Below are 21,222 nucleotides of genomic sequence, written 5' to 3'. Positions count from 1 at the left end.
TTCTGTCTTTGTTGGCCAATAGCCATAATTATGTGCGATTTACCGATGGGGAATAATAAATGAATTGGGAGGAAGTGTAACGTTAGCATTCCAAATCAGACAGACTGGGATTGGGATCTAATGTTCTGAGGTGAAATATGCATGTACTATGTTCTGCTATTTAAATTGTAAATGGATTACAATTAGTAGATGGGAAAAGAATCCTGTTGCATTAGACAGAGAGAGAATTTTTATGTTTAAAATGATGGAATGGTTGGCCTAAAATTAATTTCATAAATTTAAAATTGAAAGAATGATTTATTGTCTAAAATTTCTTTTTAGAATTCATTCAGTAAAAGTGTAATCTGCATAGTTTGGTTTGAGCAAATCTTATATGGTTCTTCTACTAGTTAATGGAAATCTTGGAGTGCGTTTATATAAAGGAGGCATGCATGGATATTTTCTCCTGAACTATGATGCAATTTGCATAGGTTGACGCATTGCAAGGCCAAGATACTGCTTTGGTTGACAGGGAATTGACATTGAGTGCATCATTATCGTTATCAACTATGACATGCATGAACCTACAGATATTGCTTTATTTTTTTTAGTCCCTTTAACTCTTTCATCACTCTTTTAAATCTGTGATGTCGTTATGGTGGTGGATCCGTCCAACTAATAACTAATTTCTATTGCAAGTTACCCTTCAAAAGAAATTTCTATTGCAAGTTGGTGTGTTACCAAAGGATTTGCAATCACATTTGTCTCATCTGCTGCAGACTTGGATGTTCTTAATCAGGTTTGCTATTATTATGTTAATGGTGTCCCACCCACCACGATATATGGTGATGATTCCTGTGGCCTTTGAGAGCATGTAATTTCGTGTTGCTATTCACATCATTTTCAGGTTTTCAAGAGAGGTTTGAGATGGACATCAAAGATCACCTAGATCAAATCTACATAAAACAACTAAAACTGATTTGCTTCCATTTTTGGGTCTATGGTACCAAGTTTGTCCGAATACGAGTTTTTAGTTGGCTTGGATCTTTGTCAAGATTAGAACTGTACACCAGCCCTAGGTACAACTTTGTTGAACTATATATAGTGCACCTGAGGCTCACAGAGAACTCTAGCCCAAAGGAGTCCCTGCCATGCCAAGTTTGAGATGTGTGGTATTGCAATCCTTTGTGTGAGAAACAACAATAACAATAAAAAAACGTATATCAAAATAAAAAGAAACAATAAAAACTTTACGTGGTTTGGCAAGAATACTTTGAATGCTTTGTTAGTCTCTCTACAATTCGTTGGTAAAAAAGTCATGAAACCTGGAACAAGAATTACTACATGTTTTTCTTCTTGAAGGTCTTCCATGGAAAAACAGGGTTCTGCTCTTGTAATTGCAGAACTTAGCATTTTATAACATTTTATGATATACCAAGCAAGGCCTAGAGTGGAGCTGATTTGTGTCAATTGCAACAGATGAAAAATAATAATGAAAGACAATCAGGATAAAAATAAAATAAAATGCTTTGTTAGTGTCTATAATTTTGTGGGATGGACCAATGGCTTAAATAGTAGAACTAAATTTTTTTATATATATTTTTTATAGTTTTGCTTTCGGGCAAAAAATAAATAAATAAATAAAATCTGAGACGATCAATTCAACAATGCTCAAATCAGAGATCTCTCTTACCATCATCCCAATCCCATATGCACAGAAGCTTTGTGTCATCTTAGGCAGAGTGTTAAAATTAATGCATATTAATCGAAATATTGATGGAAAAGGAACTAATAAATTACCATCACATCACCGAAGATGCCTCTAATGCTGATGTTGGGGATATGGGATATGATGCTCCAGTCCTCTCCTAACTCCTTCCGGCAACGTGGTCCCAAAACAGAACAACTTAAGATTATCAATTCGTGAAGCAAGCTGAGATGTTGCAGCTCCTCAGATATGCACATCAAGGAATTAGAGAATCGTATTTCCAAACTTTGGAGCATTGTAAGATGTGCGAAGCCTTTAGGGAGTGACAAATGTGGTGAGTTATCGATCACAAGAGACTTGAGATGGTTGTTGTTATGGTGGGTAGGCAATGACCTTGAAAGAACACCTTCATCTTCCCTTGTCAACATCTCCCACTCCTCCAACTCATCCATATGACTCAATCTAAAACCCTTCAATTGTGGGAATGCACTAAGGCTTAATTTTTTGAGACCTTGCATGATCACTCCATCTTCTACCCGCAAATCCCACTCCTCCAAGTTATCCAAACAACTGAAATCAAGTTCTTTAAATCCTTGGGGGGGGGGGGGGTTGTCACAAACAGCTGACTCATGAATTTAACCCCTTAAATGTACTTGAGATTGAGTTTCCGAAGAAATTGAAACTTCCCCAATCTGCCATCCAATTAGGGAACTTAGAACCATTGTACATTTTTATTCGCAGTTCCTCCAAGTTTTGATGTGGTTGGAGCTCTTCCAGCACACCCTCAATCCTCTTTATCTCGCCTTCTCCCATGTTTCAAAAACACAACCCTCAAAGCTCAAACCCAGACCATGGAGATACTGCTTATTCTTTAACTTCGCTTCATTAGCCTCATTTATATCTGTCACTCTTCTCAACCCTCTTATTTCAAGGTCCCCTTGGAGGAGTTTGAGATCTCCTAGTTCTCCAATCTTGCATTCTTCTTCGTTAATATCACCCACAATGAACTTTGACAGTGTTCGAAGAGAGCTTAATCTCCCAATTCCTTGTGGAAAGTACCTTAGTGCATTCATGCCTTCAATTTCAAGATGTCTCAAGTTAATCATTTTCCAAATCCCTTGAGGCAGTGTACACAGTCTAATACAATGGTTAAGCTTCAAAGTCTGCAAATTGTGCAATTTACTCATCTCTTCAGGCAATTCCTTCAAACTTGTCCAAGACAAGTCAATGTATCTTAGATGTATCAACTTCTCTATCCCCTTTGGCAGTTCTTCTAGACCCCAATTTCACCAAGATAGTGCTCTAAGACATGTCAATTGACAAAATAAATCTGAAAGTACCATAGGAGATTGTGATGTCCTCCCATGGAGGTTCAGAGTGCGTAGTTTCGTCGCCTGGTAAATGGACCGAAGAGTGGAATCTAAATCCATAGACTGTACAATACTTAAATGACAGACCTTGCAACTGATGTTTAATTCTGTGTTATTTCTATCCATGATAAAACATTCAGTCTTTGTGAGATATTCAGCGAAATCGTGAACAAGATCATGCATCTTGCAGTAAATTATGTTTCCATCACCATCCCTTTCTAAATTTTGGAAAAATGATCGCATCACTATATTATCAAAATATTCTGCAACCACTACTTCCAACTCTCTTCTTCCAGTGGAGCTAAGAAGACCTTGTGCCATCCATAACTTGATTACCTCAGCTTTTTCTATCCTGAAATCTTTTGGAAAGATAGAGCAATATGTGAAACAACGTTTCAAATGTGAAGGTAAAGCATAATAACTTAACAGTAGAGCAGGTAAGACACCGTTTTCAATCTCTGGTAGTTCCCAGATATCACTTTCCAAAACGTCTTTCCAATCTTGCCTGGTTCTCTTAAAGGTCATAAGACTTCCTAAAGTCTTTGTAAAAAGAGGCACACCCTTGCACTTTTTTGTGATTTCTTTACCGATTTCTTGCAACTTCTCACACACTTCTTTTTTCCTTCCCTGAAAAGCAATACGACTAAATAATAACCAGCAATCATCTTCAGACAATTGACCCAGATTATGTGTGTAAGTCGAACCCATTATCATTGCAACTCTCTCACTACATGTGGTAACCACAATTCTACTCCCTCGTGCACAGCATTAAGAGAAAGCTTCAACAGGCTCCACTTGGTGTGATCATCTGTCCACACGTCATCCAGCACAAGTAGAAACTGCTTTCCTCGAACAGAGTTGCACAATTGTTGATGCAAAGGATCCCATTCAATGACATTAGAGACATTTTCACCCATGGCTTCAATAATGGCTTTGGAAAGCCTTATTAAATCGAAAGGCTCAGATACACATACCCACATTCTCTTCTCGAAAAAACTCTTTACCTTCTCATCATTGAACACTGCTTGAGCAAGAGTAGTCTTACCAATTCCCCCCATTCCATGTATGGAGATGACAGGGACATCAATTTCTTGTCGACTACTTTCGCTCAACAACTTACTCATTACAATACTTTTGTCCATGGTAGGGCCACATATGTCTAATGCATCAATCACAGAGCTAGTCATTTGTCTTGGTGTTTTCTCAACCCTCCTATTATCAATAAGGTGGAGCTGATCCTTCTCAACTGCAATCACATCTACTGTCTTTTATTTATTTTATCTTATGACCGATATCATGACGCAAATAAACTTGACTAGCGCAATTTCAAGGAGAGAACAAATAAGAGCACACCTTCTTTCTATTGCAGGGACACTTATGACTTTTATGTGAAAAAAACAAAATAGCAAAGATAGCACAACACACAAGACACAAGGATTTACGTGATTCAACAATGTGTCTATATCCATGGAACAGAACTTAAAAGTCATTATTTTCTAATAAGTTTTACAGTTCTCCAGATCTCTAGTTATATAACCGAGAGTTACCAAAACATGTAAAACTCCCCAAAACAGAAACCTCCAAAAATAGAAAAATCCTTAATAAAATATTACATAATTGCCTTTTTGTACCCCTTAAAAAGTTTGTGCGAGGGGCTTGCACTGCCGCAACTCTGCGTAATGCAACAGAATACAAGACATTTTATACAACACTTTATGGCACCCAATAAAATGTCCACATGCCATATTTTTTTGAGCCAATTTATTTCTTACCAGTGAAAATTAATTTCTTTATGAATGTCTAAAGACTCCTGATTTGTTTTATCAAATTTTTACACTTACACTCTTCTTTGTTGTATATTTTTCTTTCCAATTTTTTCATCTCTTTAGTCATGATTATGAATATCTTGTACCATACAGAGAGATGTGCACAAGTCATTTTCAAGATGTGAGAGGCACCATCTTGAAATACTTGGGTTTTGTTAACATGTTACCCTCAAATGCTTATTGTTGTGATACTAGCTACTGAAAATTTTAAGTGTTTCGTCATTTAAGCAAACGTTGGAATCATCTCATCTCAAACGAGGCAAGTAATTTAAAACTGGTATACATTTTAATAAAGAGAATTACCAAAATGGCACAGTAAAATTGAAAAATTATCAAACTGGCACATTATTCATTTTAATTCCGAAAACGGTAAATTACTGTTTTCGGAATTAAAATTTTTCACCAAAATATTTGCAATTATCAAATGAATATTAATTTTTTGTTTTTCTATTCTATAAAACATTAAATACTTTCTTTTTTTTAGTTTTAGTAAAATAGTTTTAAAAAAATGTTTTATAAAACAGTGAATTTTTTCCTCACTATAATGAAAAAAATTTAATTCCGAAAATAGTAAATTACCGATTTAGGAATTGAAATGAATAGTGTGTCATTTTGATAATTTTTCAATTTTCAATGCATGTTTTGGTAAATCACCTTTGTTATAATAATATAATTTTATTTTAAAAAAACTATATTTGAACAATTTTTTTCTATTATAAGGTGGATTAGTAGATGCCCAATAACAAATTCTTGTTTTTATTTTTATTTTTATATATAAATAACAATCACTTAAATTGTTAAAATGATTATTTTACATAATAAAACAACAAAACCTGGTTGAGTCATCAGAGATTTTCAAAATATTGGACAAGTCATCTGGGATAAGGGGGTGGATATGAGCAATATGCAATGGGGAACCATCCAATGTGTTGATCTCTCTTCCTGTCCAATGGATCAATATTTGAACCTTCATTTCCCTCAAAAACTGTTTGAGACATTTGCACCTTCATGTCAAACTGATCGAATTAGTTTTGGACTAGTGTAACTTCTCATCTACTTTAACCACTTAAATGTCTGACCCTTCATATCAAACTAGATAAAAGTTAGAGATGATTATGAAGAGGTACAACTTTTCAAGTGACCAAAACATTAATTGTGAATTGCATGAATCTGCAAGCTTAATGAGTTGGTTTAGTTCAAATTCCATCTTCACCTACTAATCACAAACCACTAATCTATTTAATAATCTAGAAAAAATGGTTTAGTTAACTTGTGCCCTTAGGGCACACGTTAAAGTGCGATAAATACACTTTGGAAATTGGAATCTTAGGGTGTTTTGGTGATAAATAATTTTTTTAAAAGCATTTTCGGGACAAAATCTAATTCCCAAAGTGTATTTATTACATTTTAACGTGCCACGCGTTACAAGACTCCTAGAAAAAAAGGGTAGGTTTAAGTTTGTCATTGTTGATGTCATGACTTCAAGACCTTGGGTTGAGAATCTGCCTTTTAAATCTACTAATTACTAAGCACTAATCTTATTTGTCAAACCAAAAAAAAAAAAAAAATGCACATTTTATGCGATGATGTCAAAGGGTAGGTATAACACGTTTTAGTGATGGATTATAAACAAACCCTTTGTATATAATAAGTTATCATTTAGGGTATTTTAGTATCTAAATTTAATTGTTTTCAGTATCAAGTTTCTTGTGAGATTATGTTTATCTATTTCAATTGAAAAGAAGAATCCAATGAGGAGGGGCTCGCATCTGATTAGCTCATTAGTGAGGCAATAGATTACTAAGAAGAATGCTTGGTATAAATAACTTGCTTCTTGTACTCCATCTTAAGATAATCTAGGGGACAACTTAGTTCGTGTTGAGGTTAAATTGGAATCGAACCAACAACTAAATAAAAATCAGAATTGAATCAAAATGCCAATAGAAAAAAACTGAATTAAGATCAGTTTGATTTGGTTTAGTTCTCAATTTGAACCAGATCAAGTTGCACCCCTAAGATAATCTATTTTAGTATTAGTGTCGAAATCAATAAAAATTAAAACTAACATATGTAATAGGTTTCTTATTTTTAGTACATTGATTGCCATGCATTTGTTACGTAGTTGTCCAGAAGGTGGCATGTGCATAGGCCTATGTATCAAAAGGGGCTTATTTGTAATTTAACAAATTGATTAAATGGTTTTTGAATATTACATCTAATCTCCACATGTTCATGAATCAATATTTGAACTAGGGGTGTCAATGGATAGTCAAAAAATCGAATATTATTCAAAAATTTTGGATATTGGATTCTAATTCGGATAGTTTTATATATTCAAATCCTTATTGGCTACGGATTCGGATATTAACATTTCGAATCTAATAATATCCGATTTGAAATAATATATAATATATATTATTTTATTTAATTTATTTTTTTATATAAAATAAAATAATATATATTATTTTATTTGATTGATTTATTATATAAATAGTATAATATATAGTAGGTTTTTTTTTTTTAATAAGAAAAATCAGTTGGATAAGGAAAAATTATGTATTTTTTTTATACATAAAAATTATTCGAATTCTAATCGAATATTATCCGATATCCGGTTGGATAATCGGATTCGAATTTGGATAGAGTTTTAGAACATCCGTCGGTTTTGAATTCGGATTTGGATTCGGATATTGTTGTATCTAAATCGATAAGCAGGTGCTGACAACCCTAATTTGAACAAACTAAAGAAGATTAGTACAATCGAGTTCAAATTGTTTGAAATCATGCATTAAGGGGCATTTTAAACCTTGGGGAATTAGGAAATATTTCGGATGCCCCAATTAATAGAAAATGGCATATATATCCTCATCTTCATCAACACCTTTTCTTTTATCTCAAAATCTTTCATCTTTATACTTGATTTTTCATTATTAAAACCAATCATCTTCAACTTTTAATGTTCAATCTGCATTAATATTCCAAACATTAATTAACTTTTTGGAGAAGTATGGTTAAGGTGGAAAATACTCATGATTTGTTTTCAAATTCAATTATCCTCAATTTCTTTAACTGATCAATTTTTGACTGATTTACCAAAACATGCACAGAAAATTGAAAAATTCCAAAAATGATGCACTAATCAAATTAGTTTCGAAAACAGTAAAGTAATTCATTGTTTTCATAAGCAAATTTTTTTTACCAAAATGTTAAGAAATAAAATGAATAGTATTTTTTTTTTCTAATTTTCATACCCAAAATACCCTTTTTAACTTCATATTAAAATCACTTAATTACTCTTCTTTTAATTTATATTCCAATTACATTTATACTTTCCTAGCTTTGTTAGCTAACATTATATAAAAGAGTTGAGTTTTGATAAAATGTAAAGGGTAAAAATGGTAAAAAGGTCTCAGAAAGAGAAATGGACATTTTTGGTACAAAAAAAATCGAAAAATTACGGTTGATTTTATTTTTTACTTTTTTGGTACAAAAATTTATTTTCCAAAATGATAAATTACTTGATCGAATAGTGCACCTTTTTCTTTTTTTTTTTTCTTTTTTTTTTTTGAATTTTCTTGCTCCATTTTAATAATTTACTCTAATTTTTTTTTTTTTTCTATATATTCATCCTTAGCTTCAATCCATCATCTCATTTTAACTTGAAAGTTGAAGTAGATTGAATATTTAGGTTGAAGATGATTGACTTTGGAAAAAAAAATAAATTAGAGGGTTTTTGGTTTATGAATGAAGATGAGGATACATAGATCATTTTCTATTTATAGGGGTGTATAAAAAATTTCCAAATTGTAAAAGGTATATTTAAAAGATTGTGTGGATGCATTGATTTACATTCCTGTTGTGGCGGGCGTTCGTAACTTCGCATCAAACTCGGACTTAGGTAATGACAGTGGATATTATATGTGACGTCACATAATACTAATCCTTCTCATGCTCTAAGTAAGTCATCCAACCAACGAGGCACATAAATAGCTTCTAGGCCAAGAAGTAAATATTTATTTTGGTGAGAAGTTACTGAAATCTACATTTTCAATCTTAGAAAAACTGGTTTAGAAATCAAATAGTCTCTCTCAATGGCTGGATTAGTGGTGGTTTTCGATTTCGATGATACAATAATCGATTGCGATAGCGATTATTGGGTGGTTGATGAGTTAGGTGCGACAAAGTTGTTCAATCAACTTCTCCCTACCATGCCTCTGAACGTTTTAATGGTAACTTCTATTTCTATAACTTTATATATAAATATATTAATCTGAAATTTTCTTACATTTTAGATCTTAGAAAACATCAAATCCCTTCCCATTTTTGGTAAATATTAGAGATACCCAATGTTTTTAAATTGATGACATACCCTTAACCTAGGTCTTTGTTAGGATTTGACGTAAGACTTAAAACTTTTCACTGCATTAATTCCTAAGTATTTTTGGAGCATTGATTTGGATTTTAACATATGGTGTTAGAGCCGAACCCTACGTCTAGGGTTCAAGTTAGGTCACTGTAAAGTGGGCTACTAATTTAGGTTTTAACATAGGAAAATGTTGAATTGCCTTCGGACACTGTGTTCAACATTGAGATGATGTAGTGGTGCATAAAGAATCATAGATTTCTTTATTTGTATCTCTAGGAAAGAAATCTGTGGTTATCTGTGCACTGCCACATCAGTTCAGTGTCCAACGAAGGTAGTGTGGGGGCTCTTTGACACATGGTGTTAGAGCCAACCCTATGTCTAAGGTTCAAGTCGGGTTGCCGTAGCCGCCTTGGATTAAGATGTAAACTTTCTACTCCATTTAGGTCTAGAAATTTTTGAGCATTGATTTTGCTCTTAATTGTCTTTTCTTTTAGATTAATAGAAATAGCGTAAATGCCCTCCAAGAAATTTCTCAACCAAATCCTAATTTGGAGGATTCGAAACAAATGAACAGAGGAACCATAAAATATAGGATTAGATTTTGATATTATATTTGATTTCGTGTCGTTGTTTCATCTAGAATTTAGTTAGATGCATCTAGTTTTTTTTAACTAGAGATGATATGGGCAGTTTTATTAATGGAAGAGTTCTTGTTCTTGTTCTTGAATTTGTTTAGGGTAGGATGATGAAGGAGCTTCACTCAATAGGGAGGACAATCGAAGATATAGCCGAATGCTTGAAACGGGTTCCATTGCATCCTAAGATAATCTCAGCCATTAAATCTGCCCATCATCTAGGGTAAATTTTTCTTATTCAACCTCTTCAAATTTATTTTTCTTTCTATTTCTAATTATTTTTTTGCTAACAAAAATGATGCTAACTAATGTGTTTGTTTAATTATTTTTAAGGTGTGATTTGAGGATTCTGAGTGATGCTAATCCATTCTTCATTGAGACAATCTTGAAGCATCATGATCTGATGAATTGTTTTTCGGAGATCAACACGAATCCATGCTTCATCGACGAAGAAGGAAAGCTTAAGATCCTCCCCTTTCATGATTTCATCTCCTCCCCTCATGGTTGTCATATCTGCCCTCCCAACTTGTGCAAGGTAATTTAGTTGGTTAGTTTAATTCATTAAAATTAATTGTTTCGTAGAACTAACCTTAAATTCCTCCCCTCATGGGTTTAATTTTTCTTTTTCATTTTTTTAAATAGGGTTTGGTAATCGAACGGATCAAAGCTTCTACTTTTGCAGAGGGAAAAAAGCGATTTATCTACGTTGGGGATGGAAAGGCTGATTACTGTCCAACTTTGAAGCTTACAAAAGACGATCAAGTAATGCCGAGGAAGGATTATCCACTCTGGGAGCTAATCTACAAGAACCAACTGATGAAGGCGGGCGTACATGAATGGAGCAATGGAGATGATCTCGAACGGGTTCTTCTTCAACTTATCAGCACAATCATCCATGAAGACAACAATAATACAAAATCTGTATTGATATCGACTGAGTGCAAGATCCCAAAGATTCCAATCTCTACTCATGACCTCATTCCTCAAGCTCTCCAAATTCATCATTAATTTCAAAGAGTTCAATACAGTCTAGCGAACCCAACAACAATGGTTATACATTTGTTTTCTTTTCTTTTCTTTTCTGATAGAACTACGTGAGGCTTGATCCCTATTTGGGTACGTAGGCAGCTTTTTCAAGGTGCAGTCCAAAATTTGTAATAAAAATAATCTCATACATATGTATCCATATAATTGTTTAAATTTTGAGTCCATATCAAATGATTGTAAAATGCGATTTCTTAGAATTGATAATTCCATTAATAAGCGAGTAGATGGTCCTTGGACATCATCACAACTGTTATAGGAGTTCAAGGGCCATACTGCTCCATCCAATCGTTTAAATCCAGGATTTCAGCAGCAACCCATTTTCAAATACTTTATCAAAGTAGAACTTTTATTTTATTTTTGTTTGGTGTAAAGCGGATGTAAAAAATGAGTTAAAGAGGATTGAGTTTCTTTTTTTAAGAGCTAGAGAGAGCTTTAGGGATAATGGGTTACAAATGGCCAGTTCCCATACTCTAAATATATTAGAGTACTCAAATTTGATATGAGATCCATTTTATTGTTGAGCAAGGGCTTAATACCCATTTGAGGGCTATTCCTCCATGTTTCATATAAATATACTCAAAACCTGATCGGTTGTAAAGCTTGCTATAGATATGCAGAGATAGAGATTTAAGAGATGGACTTTGGTAAGTCGAATTTATTCCACAGGGACAGTTTGGATTCAAGATCTCATTCGGAAAAAATCAAAAACAGAGTTAGAAACAGATTAATTTTAAAACAGAATTGATTTGTTGCACAAATGAAATGAAAATTTCTTGCAATTGAAATTAAAAACAGAAAATAAAGATTGAAGATATAAGAAAAAGAGTTTAAAGAGGTCAATTCAACCTTTGCAATTCATCCAAAATGCTGATTTATTCTAATTATAACTCAATCCACGTAGCAAGTCATTGCTCGTGGATCAGAAGATAAATCGAATTAAACATTGATGGTAACCGAAGAGTATTCATGAGAATCCCAACTTCAAACAAGTGTAGCTAACTTATACTTCAATTCTTCACATAGCATGATTGTTCTTGAGCTTATCTAAGTAACAATCATCTAAGCTTGATTTGAATGTATAAGTTTGCTAATCTTATCCTAAGAAGATTTTCAGAATTAACATGTAAACTAGAAATAAAGAATCAAACAACATTGGTAGGATGAAATTGCTTCGGCATTCTTGACCTCTCTAAGGAAAGTCTAGTCGATCTTCGCAAGAATTAAAATTGTAGAAATTAATAAAAGAGCAAAGAACGTGAGTGAAGAAGTTGATAATCGATCTGAAATTCTTCTTCTATATCTCTCCAAAGAATTACAAAAACAATGAAATCCCATTCTTGATGTTCTCACTACACTCAAGAGCTTTCTCACAAGAAAATTACAGAGAATTCTAAGAAGAAACTAAAGAAAATTATAGAAGAGAAGAGCCTAAGAGGGACCCAAGAGGGGACCCCTTCTTTGAAATCAACCCTCAAATTTATAATGTTCGTATTCGGGTAATCAGGTCAACTTTTCGGATGATTCGCTTCGAACGACCCATTCAATTACAACCACCGAAGCAATTGGAAGCTTCTATGAAAATCTCGAGGACAAATTTCTCGAAATCACCGCAGAGCACCAAAGCCTAACCGCAGTGCGGTGATGTGGCGCCCAAATCGATCGAGGTTTTTCTGGAAACTTCCTTTCGGCTCACGTATTGTAACCGTAGTTGTTACACCTTTTGTTGGTTTCCGAATGTACCATTTTCACCTGAAATTAGTAACAAACTATTGTTAGCTACATTAATTTGGGATTTAATATAATTTATTATTATTTTAAGGAATTAGCATTTAAACGATGATAATCTTGATGAAATTAAGGTCCCAAAATGAGATTATTGGGACCTTATCAAAGCCTATTGGTCAAAATCATAATTTAAAAATTAAATTTGATGTCGAACAAGTTTTCTATTATAGATTGAAAGCCCTTTGATTAGGTCAAAAACAAGTTGGAAGCTGTTGATCTTGAAGAACTTGACCGATATTTTTGAAAACTTGGCCTTATGGAATATTTTGAATGGTTTTGGTGTCTCTTTTATATAAGTGAATGATTAAAAAAAAAATATGATTTATATAAGATCGGATCAGACCCAAAATCCGATCCATTTCAGTCTGATAGGGATCTGATTTTGGTACCTTATTGGATCGGATCTGGACTAATCATGTCTGGATCCAACAAAATGCTAGAAAGAATATAAATTATAGTGTAATGATTTCCTAACACCCCCCCTTGGACACACTCCCCCTACAAGAACGGTAGATAATTTGCCTCGGGATACACATAATCATAAATCTTTTCTTGTGTATCCCGAGGCAAATGATCTACGGTTCTTAATGGGAGCGTAGGGGTGTGTGTCAGATGGGGACGTCATATAAAACAAGTAAAGAAATTAATGTCATTTTTCTTCATTTGATTGTTGCCCCACTGCCTGTAAGAGTTTTATTGATTTCTTTGAAATACAGGGAGGCCACATCATGGTGGTCGAATTGGCAGTTATAGGAGGGGAGGTAATGAGAAAGTGGATAGTTGAAATTTGAACGGTTGCCTGATCATCATATCTTTGTTATTGTAGCTGTTAATATTACGATCATATGTATAGTAATTGTCACTTGTGTCTGTTTTTGGAATTTTGGGTCTTGCCCAAAATGCTTATAATGTTTGGTGAGTGTGTCATGTATTCAATTATAGCTTCTTACTAATGTGTATAATTCTCTCGTCTTTGCTTAGAGGATTTTGTGCTGTGTTTAGGTTACAACAATTTATGCTAAATAAACAAAATTGTCAGGGCAGGGCAAAATTGTCGTCCCTGAGCTATACTCTTAGATGTCAGGAAACGTCACACCGAGAAAATGGATCGCCACCAACATTGCCATGCTGTCCCAACATTCTGGATTGAAATACCACAAGGTGCGATACTATCTCCAAAAAAATATATACTAATATCGAAGACAAACATAATTCCATATTGGCCTTGAATAGGACAAATTTAACCATAAATGATCAACTCAATGATTAAGAATCAAATATGAAAAATTATCATATCTAATAGTTACAATCCACCAATCTCAAGTTGAATGTTTATCTAGGGGACTACTATTCCTACACAAAGGGGTTAATTGATTCATTGAAAGATAATATTTTTCTCAAAAACATGACATGGGTTTATATCAAACATTTTTGCATGCATTTCATGATCGAATACCAGAAAATGTGTCACTCAATCATTGCGGCTGAGCATAACTTCTTGTGCTATCGAGGAGCTTGCATGAATCATGATCTCAGTTCCCTATGAACTATTTGGTAGTAAAAAATGACGATTTGATGATAAAACACCTCAACACTCAACGATTAACTAGGAAATACTGACAATTGAGCTTGAATGTGGAATTAAAGTGATATGGTTAAACAATCCAATTCTAGAAAGAATTGGGCATGATGAAACAAGTAAAAAAAAGTGGTTACCTCTATTTTTCCTTTAAAATATAAAATTATTAAAGTCATTAGATGTTTGATCTCTCTAAGGATGATATTCTTTCGTCCCAAAAGTATACTCTTTTTAACCACTAACTGAACCAAAGAATGGCAGCCTTTTGATTCCTTTGAATCAGGGATTCTAATGGGATATTATTGTAGTGGGTATTTTGATTTCTGAATCTGTTTCCAATAAGGATTCAAATAAATTTTTTTGGGTTTCTGAATTGAATCATATTTGAGTATTTGAATACCAATTCAATTTATATTCGGACAAATGAAATGGAAAATAATGCTAAGATATAAATAATAATGAAAAATATTTTACTCCACTATTTATTATCTTTTCCATAATAATGAGAGAAGGCGGATTGGAAGCAGTTGGATACCAAAATTGGGAATCTCACAAATGCCCTCATCTTGACATTTAAACTTAGAGGGTTATTTTTGTTAAAATCAATAGAATTACAATCCTACTATTATTATAAAAAAATGTTGAACTGACTTCTTTCGCCATTGGGTAGAACCATAGTTTGTTTCTTTGTATACCTTTCACCATGTGAGCGCAAAAAAAATATAATTTTTTTTTTATTTTTTATGTTATCATCATAAAAATCTATATAATAAAATATAACTGAGTTGGTACAGTTGTAAGATACAAACCTTTGTGTGAGACTCACCTTAAACACTTTATTATTTTTTTTCTTTATCCCTTCAACTTTATTTTAACTCCTCTAATTTTATTATATTTTATCTTTTATCAATTTTAATCTATTTCATTATTTTTCATCTTTTACCTTTTTAACCTAAAAATTCTTTAATAATACTTCCAAATTTTTTTTTTCACTTTTATACCCTTAATTCTCCTATCAAACTATAGTTTTGTGGGGATCCACTTTATTTTTTTTACACTTTACCCCTATAATTTTACTATATTTTCTCTTTTATCTTTTAACTCACATATAGTAAAACACAACTGAGTTGGTACAGTTGCGAGACACAAACGTTTGTGTGGGACCCACCTTAATTACTTTATTATTTTTCTCTTTATCCTCATTTAACTTTATTTTCACTCCTCTAACTTTATTATATTTTCTCTTATACCTTTTTAACCTATTTTATCATTTTTCATCTTTTACCCTTTTAACCTCAAAATTCTTTAATAATACTCTTTCAACTTTATTTTTTTTAATTTTATGTTCTTAACCCTCCCATCAAGCTATAGTTTTTTGGGATCTATTTTAGTTCTTTTACACTTCACCCCTTATAATTTTACTATATTTCCTCTTTTACCTTTTTAATCTATTTTATTGTCTTTCATCTTTTACCTTTTTAACCTTAAATTTTTTCAATAATATCACAAACCAATTAGGCTTACCAACTAATTTTGTATCATTTTCGAGTTGTATTCATGGTTGTATTTGCAGATTGTGTTAAAATTTCACCACCTACTCCAACTTATTCGTAAAACTGTTTGCTACAAATGAGCATAGTTTACTTTATGAAGCAAGCTTATATGAAGGCTTAGTGAAGATAACTTATTCCTCACTAAGCAGCTCACTTTGAGATATTGGGTCGAGTCTTGTGTGGATTATTGGGTATATTATTTTTTTTGCTTTTACCCCTCAACCTGTGAGAGGTTGCCTGTACCGTAGGCACGAGTGACTCTAGTGCTCTTATAATATAGATGATTTTGCACATGTCATCAATTGGTATGGAAAAAAAAAAAATTCAAAATCCCCCTTGATGATTGGCACCTACTATCATGGAAAATACAAAAATAAAATCAAAATCCCCCTCAATGATCGTCATTAAAAATTACAATCGAGTTTCAAATTCATGTTTGGTTTAGGTTTTAGACCTGATTTTAGCCTGAATTTGAACCCATAACAAAATCTATCAATCCAAGCACGAATTGGGTGTAAATCATGTTCAAGTCCAAGCCTATGTGTGGGCTGGTTTTGATTTGGGTTCCAGGTCCATATGTTCATGCCTAGTTAAATCAAGCTTATCATGTGTTTTGCACATGAGTCATCAGATCCCTGACGCATAATTAAATTACAAATAAGATATGCTTTATATTCCCTATAACATAACCTACACCAAAAAATCTTACCCTGCTCCCAAATTCTTAGTTCAAAGAAGGTTTGCTAAATATGGTATCCATAATGCAATCAAAACCGAATATTAATTCCATTATGATCGAAGTAAGGCTCGTTGAACACAAATGGATTACCAAACTGGCAATCCAACACCCCAACCTTCTAGATTTCATGGAAAAATTGAGTTCCAAAAAAATAATTAATTTGGAGCTAGTTCCAAGATTTTTAAAATGGACGGCTACTAAACTCCCAAATTTAATGGTCAAAAATAATATTTTTTTAAGTTTATTTATTTTTTAAATTTTAATTATCATAGAATATTTTCCTCTATATCCCCATGGCATTGGATCTTGTTTAGAATACCATAAGGTGAGATTTAAATCTTTCATAGTTTCATTAACTTGTTATACGCTTCAACAACTCGTAATTTTAAAGCTCATCGAGTCAAGATAACATTACTTGACAATTTTGTGGGGTTTTTTCCTCCAAAATAAATGCTATTTTGGTAAAAATGACAAAAGAATAATTGTTCGGATTTGCATTCATTCTGCACTCTGAGAGTTTGGGTTTAAAGAAGCCAATAAACCATCTTTTCTCATTTCTTAAGAATTTTTTCTAAATCTTCTTATTTCTATAGTAAATAGATTTTCTAAAATTCTCTTATTATTTATACTTTTCTAATTTCATTTATATAATATAATTTTTTATTAGTAAGAATGTTTTAAATGAATTTAGTAACTCAATGCTAGAGGGAATTGAACCCAGGTTTTTGGTATCATTACCTAAAGACTTTACCAACTAAGCTAGTTGGTACCTTCTTCATTTTTGTACTATTAGTTTGGCCCTCGTAAGTGAAATCCTCAGGGTCTTCCCCTACTCTTTACCCTAGGAAGCCTTTCACTCAGTCCATTCTTATTCTCTTTCTAATTCTGTAATCCTCCACCAATTAGGTTCTCAATAAAGTTAGGCCCAATGCTTCAAATATTTACACGTGTTGCACAGACTGAGCCCCCCTTAAGAGATTAGCCGAAGTGATGAAGGGATGTGTTGGCTGAACCTCTCTCTTATCGAATGGTTCCTCCTTTCCCAAGGATGAGATGTGTGTTAATTCCTCCCCATTCAGCTTTGCCTTAGTGGCCACATGGATGCATCTTATTGATCCATGTAATTGAACAAAATTACACCCCCACAATAAATTATATATATGATTATGGTATCTAATCGAATTTTGAATGGGATGTTATTAGAGTGCTTATTTTGATTTCCAAATCCATATCATAGGGATTGAAATATAAAATTTTATTTGAATTAAAATCCAATATCCAAATATCATGAATAATATTTGATTATTTGAATACCAATTTGAATTATATCCAGATAATCGACCACCCATTTACAAACCTACTTCTACTTCTTTTCAAATTTCAGGTATTCATGATGAGCTATTGATTGAATGAAATTTCAAGTGTTCAAGAAAAATGAAAAAAAAAAATTATAATAGACAGTTGTAACTCGGTTTCACGTCTCATCTTGTCCATGATAGATACCGAGTTGTCTCGAATGAGTTTTTCGATACATTTGAGACGTCTTGTTCAACAATGAGAAAAATGAACGTGGAGTTTTAAATCTCGTCCGATACATTGACTCGTCCATGCCTGATACCAAGGCAACCCAGGTGATACGTCTCGGTCTCAAATGAGTTTTGAAATCATGGTGGACAATGCATCCCTCCAAGAAGAGTTTTGTTTTGAGTTCAAGGTCTAAGGATTTATCTATACTTACTTGAGTATGTGTATGGGGAATGAAAATCAAAATCCCTCCAATGATGGTCATTAATAAAGATAATTTCTATTGCCACACCAACCTTTTCTAATGCCACACTAAGATGTGGTTGATCTTTCCCATAAAATAACCTACGCCTTTTAATCTTCCCAAATTCCCAAATTCTTAGTTCATAAAAGGTTGGCTAATTAAGAATACATATTGCAATCAGAATCAAACATTAATTCCACAATGACAAAATAATCCCAGAAATCCGGATGATCCTGACCGTCAATTCCCAGTGTATATTTTATTTTGATCTTAATTTTTGTATGATTGGTAGGTGGGTCCCACCTTGAATAGATATGATAATAGATAATTAAACCGTGTGGATCACACACGCCACGCCTAACTTTACAGGTTAGTAAAGAATTAGGAAACATATCGAATATTCCTTTTTACACCAACGTGGCATCGCTGCATTCCCGGGAATAGCGAGTCCTAAATCTAGATATGGTGCCTTCGTGGTAATTATCGACGTTATTTTAAGGCTCTAGTCAGTCTGCCTCAGAAGTCCCTGTAAATATTAAATACAAGAGAAATTTACCAAACCGATGCACTTTTCATAATTAATTACCAAAACGATAAACTGTAGTAATTAATTTTGAAAACGGTAATTTTATCATTTTCGAAATTATTTTATATTACCAAATTAGTAAAAACAGTAAAATAAAATATTTTTTTTCAAAAATACCCTTTTTTTAATTTTGACTGAAATTACGAATTTCCCCTCTTTTTACCGTTGAACGAAGTGCCGTCAAGCAAGATTTTCCCCTCTTCTTACCATCGAGCACAAGTGATCGAAATATTTCCTTGGATTTTGAGTTATTGTGAAGGTTGTAATTGTAAATGCATATTAAAAACAAAAAGGGTATTTTCGATACAAAATATTTACAATTTACTGTTTTGGTAAAAAAAATTAATTCCAAAAATGGTAAATTACCATTTTTGGAATTAATTTGTACAGCTTACTGTTTTGGTAAATATTCAAAATTTGGTGCATGTTTTGGTAAATCTTCCTAAATACAATATACCCTCAGACTTCTTAGCCTCATTGGTGAGAAGCGATTCCTGAAACTGATTTCTTGATTTCTCAGAAATTGTATTTGATTTCGACAAAACGATAATTGATTGCGACAGCGATAATTGGGTGGTGGATGAGTTGAATGCGACAGAGTTGTTCAATGAACTCCTCCCTACCATGCCTTGGAACACTCTTATGGTTAGTTTGATTTCTAATCTACTAATTTTGTTTTTTTTGTGTTTTTGTGTTTTGTTTTTTTGAATCTTTCATGTAATTGGGTTTTTATTTTTTGAAATAACCCGTAGTTTAGATTTTCTCGTAAGTCTGCAAATTTGAAGAAAACCCATGGTTTAGATTTTGATTTTATTTGAGATTTCAATTGGATTTTTAAAGAAAAATTAAAGTTCTTTTATATTTGTTTCAAGCAGAGATGTGTTGGTGCTCATTGTTATGGCTTTTTATTTGTTGATTTGTTGTGTTAATGGAAGAGTTGTTGTTCTTGAATCTGTTCAGGATAAGATGATGAAGGAGCTTCACTCACAAGGGAAGACAATCGAAAATATAGCTGAGGTCTTGAAACGTGCTCCATTGCATCCTCGTATAATCTCAGCCATTAAATCAGCCTATGCTCTTGGGTATTTTTCTTAATCACAATTAATCTTCAAATTTATTTTAATTTTTTGCTAAAAAAATATGGTTCTAATAATGAGTTTATTTAATTATTTCAGATGTGATTTGAGGATTGTGAGTGATGCAAATCTCTTCTTCATTGAGACAATATTGAAACATCATGGTTTGATGGATTATTTTTCGGAGATCAACACAAATCCAAGCTTCATTGATGAAGAAGGGAAGCTCATGATCTCCCCCTTCCATGATTTCACCTCCTCTCCTCACGGTTGTGATCTTTGCCCTCCTAACATGTGCAAGGTAATTTAATTGTTTAGTTAGATTAATTAATTAAAGGGACTAAGCTAACAAAGACACCCTTTCAATCTTAGTCAACCAAAACCGAAAATTTGATTAATTTTTTTCCCCTTTAGGACCCACTTTGTATAATGCAGGGTATTATATGAATTTTAAAAATTAAATTTACATATAGATCAAATTTGAATTATATTCTTTACTTCTAATTTATTTAACCCATTTTATGATTTTTTTTTCCCTATAGGGTCTATTAATGGAAAGGATCAAAGCTTCTGTTTTCGCGGAGGGAAAGAAGCAATTCATTTATCTTGGAGACGGAAAGGGTGATTACTGCCCGAGTTTGAAGCTTGGAAAAGAAGATTGACTAATGCCGAGGAAAGATTATCCAGTTTGGGAGCTTATTTGTAACAACCCATTGTTAATCAAGGCAGAGATACATGAATGGAGCAATGGAGACGATCTCGAACGAATTCTTCTTCACCTAATTAACACAATCATCCAGGAAGACAATAATAATAGAAATTTTGCATTAATATCGATGGATTGCAAATTTCAGACCATACCAGTCTCTACCCATGAACCCTTTCCTCAAGCTCTTTGAATTCAACTTTAGAAGCTACAAATTTCAATACTAGCAAAGCCAATTATATTTTTCTTTCTTTCGCTTTGTAATTGTTTGTGTACTTAGTTACATTTGGTTTTACCAAGCTCAAGGAAGAACGTTGTCTACATCATGGATCAATAATGTTGCAAAATATGTGTTTCCTATGTCATATGAGAGCTACTATTACCACACCAACTTTTCCTAATGCCACACCAATTCCTCCATATATCATCCAAAATTGCACATAGTTGGTGTGGCATTAGTAAAAAAAATTGGTGTGGCAATAGAAATTCTCTATCATAT

The 21,222-nt window shown here is 33.0% G+C and overlaps 3 protein-coding genes across 4 annotated transcripts; 2 read left to right on the top strand and 1 right to left on the bottom strand.

Annotated features, from left to right (window-relative positions):
• Positions 1–1,767: 1,767 nt before the first annotated feature.
• LOC147388616 (disease resistance protein RGA2-like) lies at positions 1,768–4,244 on the bottom strand. Its single transcript, XM_086418354.1, has 5 exons — positions 3,789–4,244; positions 3,028–3,684; positions 2,491–2,889; positions 2,341–2,379; positions 1,768–2,238 (listed from the first exon to the last, which is right to left on the bottom strand). Exons 1-5 carry the CDS (start codon positions 4,242–4,244, stop codon positions 1,768–1,770), a joined length of 2,022 nt encoding a protein of 673 aa, XP_086274480.1.
• Positions 4,245–8,730: 4,486 nt separating this feature from the next.
• Positions 8,731–11,232, top strand: LOC147388615 (thiamine phosphate phosphatase-like protein). Of its 2 annotated transcripts, XM_086419931.1 has the most exons (5): positions 8,731–8,840; positions 8,941–9,112; positions 9,986–10,107; positions 10,218–10,419; positions 10,527–11,232. In XM_086419931.1, exons 2-5 carry the CDS (start codon positions 8,975–8,977, stop codon positions 10,890–10,892), a joined length of 828 nt encoding a protein of 275 aa, XP_086276057.1. In that variant the 5' UTR covers positions 8,731–8,840; positions 8,941–8,974; the 3' UTR covers positions 10,893–11,232. The 2 variants fall into 2 exon arrangements, with proteins under 2 accessions (XP_086276057.1, XP_086276056.1); XM_086419930.1 differs by lacking the exons at positions 8,731–8,840; positions 8,941–9,112 and adding an exon at positions 9,652–9,670 and having other exon boundaries at positions 10,527–11,228.
• Positions 11,233–11,565: 333 nt separating this feature from the next.
• On the top strand, positions 11,566–20,981 carry LOC147388614 (inorganic pyrophosphatase 2-like). Its single transcript, XM_086418353.1, has 5 exons — positions 11,566–11,575; positions 19,462–19,586; positions 19,902–20,023; positions 20,117–20,318; positions 20,560–20,981. Exons 1-5 carry the CDS (start codon positions 11,566–11,568, stop codon positions 20,677–20,679), a joined length of 579 nt encoding a protein of 192 aa, XP_086274479.1. The 3' UTR covers positions 20,680–20,981.
• Positions 20,982–21,222: the final 241 nt, after the last annotated feature.

The sequence above is a fragment of the Akebia trifoliata genome, chromosome 12, assembly GCF_017979445.1.
Source record: "Akebia trifoliata isolate Shusen 1 chromosome 12, ASM1797944v1, whole genome shotgun sequence".
NCBI classification, from domain to species: Eukaryota; Viridiplantae; Streptophyta; class Magnoliopsida; order Ranunculales; family Lardizabalaceae; genus Akebia; species Akebia trifoliata.
This window is presented reverse-complemented; position numbering and strand designations above follow the sequence as displayed.

What these genes read in the sequence shown, in the direction of transcription:
- LOC147388616 (XM_086418354.1), bottom strand. Translation starts at nt 4,244, where the DNA reads ATGACTAGCTCTGTGATTGATGCATTAGACATATGTGGCCCTACCATG. An exon ending in TAGAATTGTGGTTACCACAT is followed by an intron (nt 3,685 to 3,788) that starts GTAGTGAGAGAG and finishes ATTGCTTTTCAG; the next exon opens with GGAAGGAAAAAAGAAGTGTG. An exon ending in TTTTTGAAACATGGGAGAAG is followed by an intron (nt 2,380 to 2,490) that starts GCGAGATAAAGA and finishes ATTGGATGGCAG; the next exon opens with ATTGGGGAAGTTTCAATTTC.
- LOC147388615 (XM_086419931.1), top strand. Translation starts at nt 8,975, where the DNA reads ATGGCTGGATTAGTGGTGGTTTTCGATTTCGATGATACAATAATCGAT. An exon ending in TGCCTCTGAACGTTTTAATG is followed by an intron (nt 9,113 to 9,985) that starts GTAACTTCTATT and finishes GAATTTGTTTAG; the next exon opens with GGTAGGATGATGAAGGAGCT. An exon ending in GCCCTCCCAACTTGTGCAAG is followed by an intron (nt 10,420 to 10,526) that starts GTAATTTAGTTG and finishes TTTTTTAAATAG; the next exon opens with GGTTTGGTAATCGAACGGAT.
- LOC147388614 (XM_086418353.1), top strand. An exon ending in TGCCTTGGAACACTCTTATG is followed by an intron (nt 19,587 to 19,901) that starts GTTAGTTTGATT and finishes GAATCTGTTCAG; the next exon opens with GATAAGATGATGAAGGAGCT. An exon ending in AAATCAGCCTATGCTCTTGG is followed by an intron (nt 20,024 to 20,116) that starts GTATTTTTCTTA and finishes TAATTATTTCAG; the next exon opens with ATGTGATTTGAGGATTGTGA.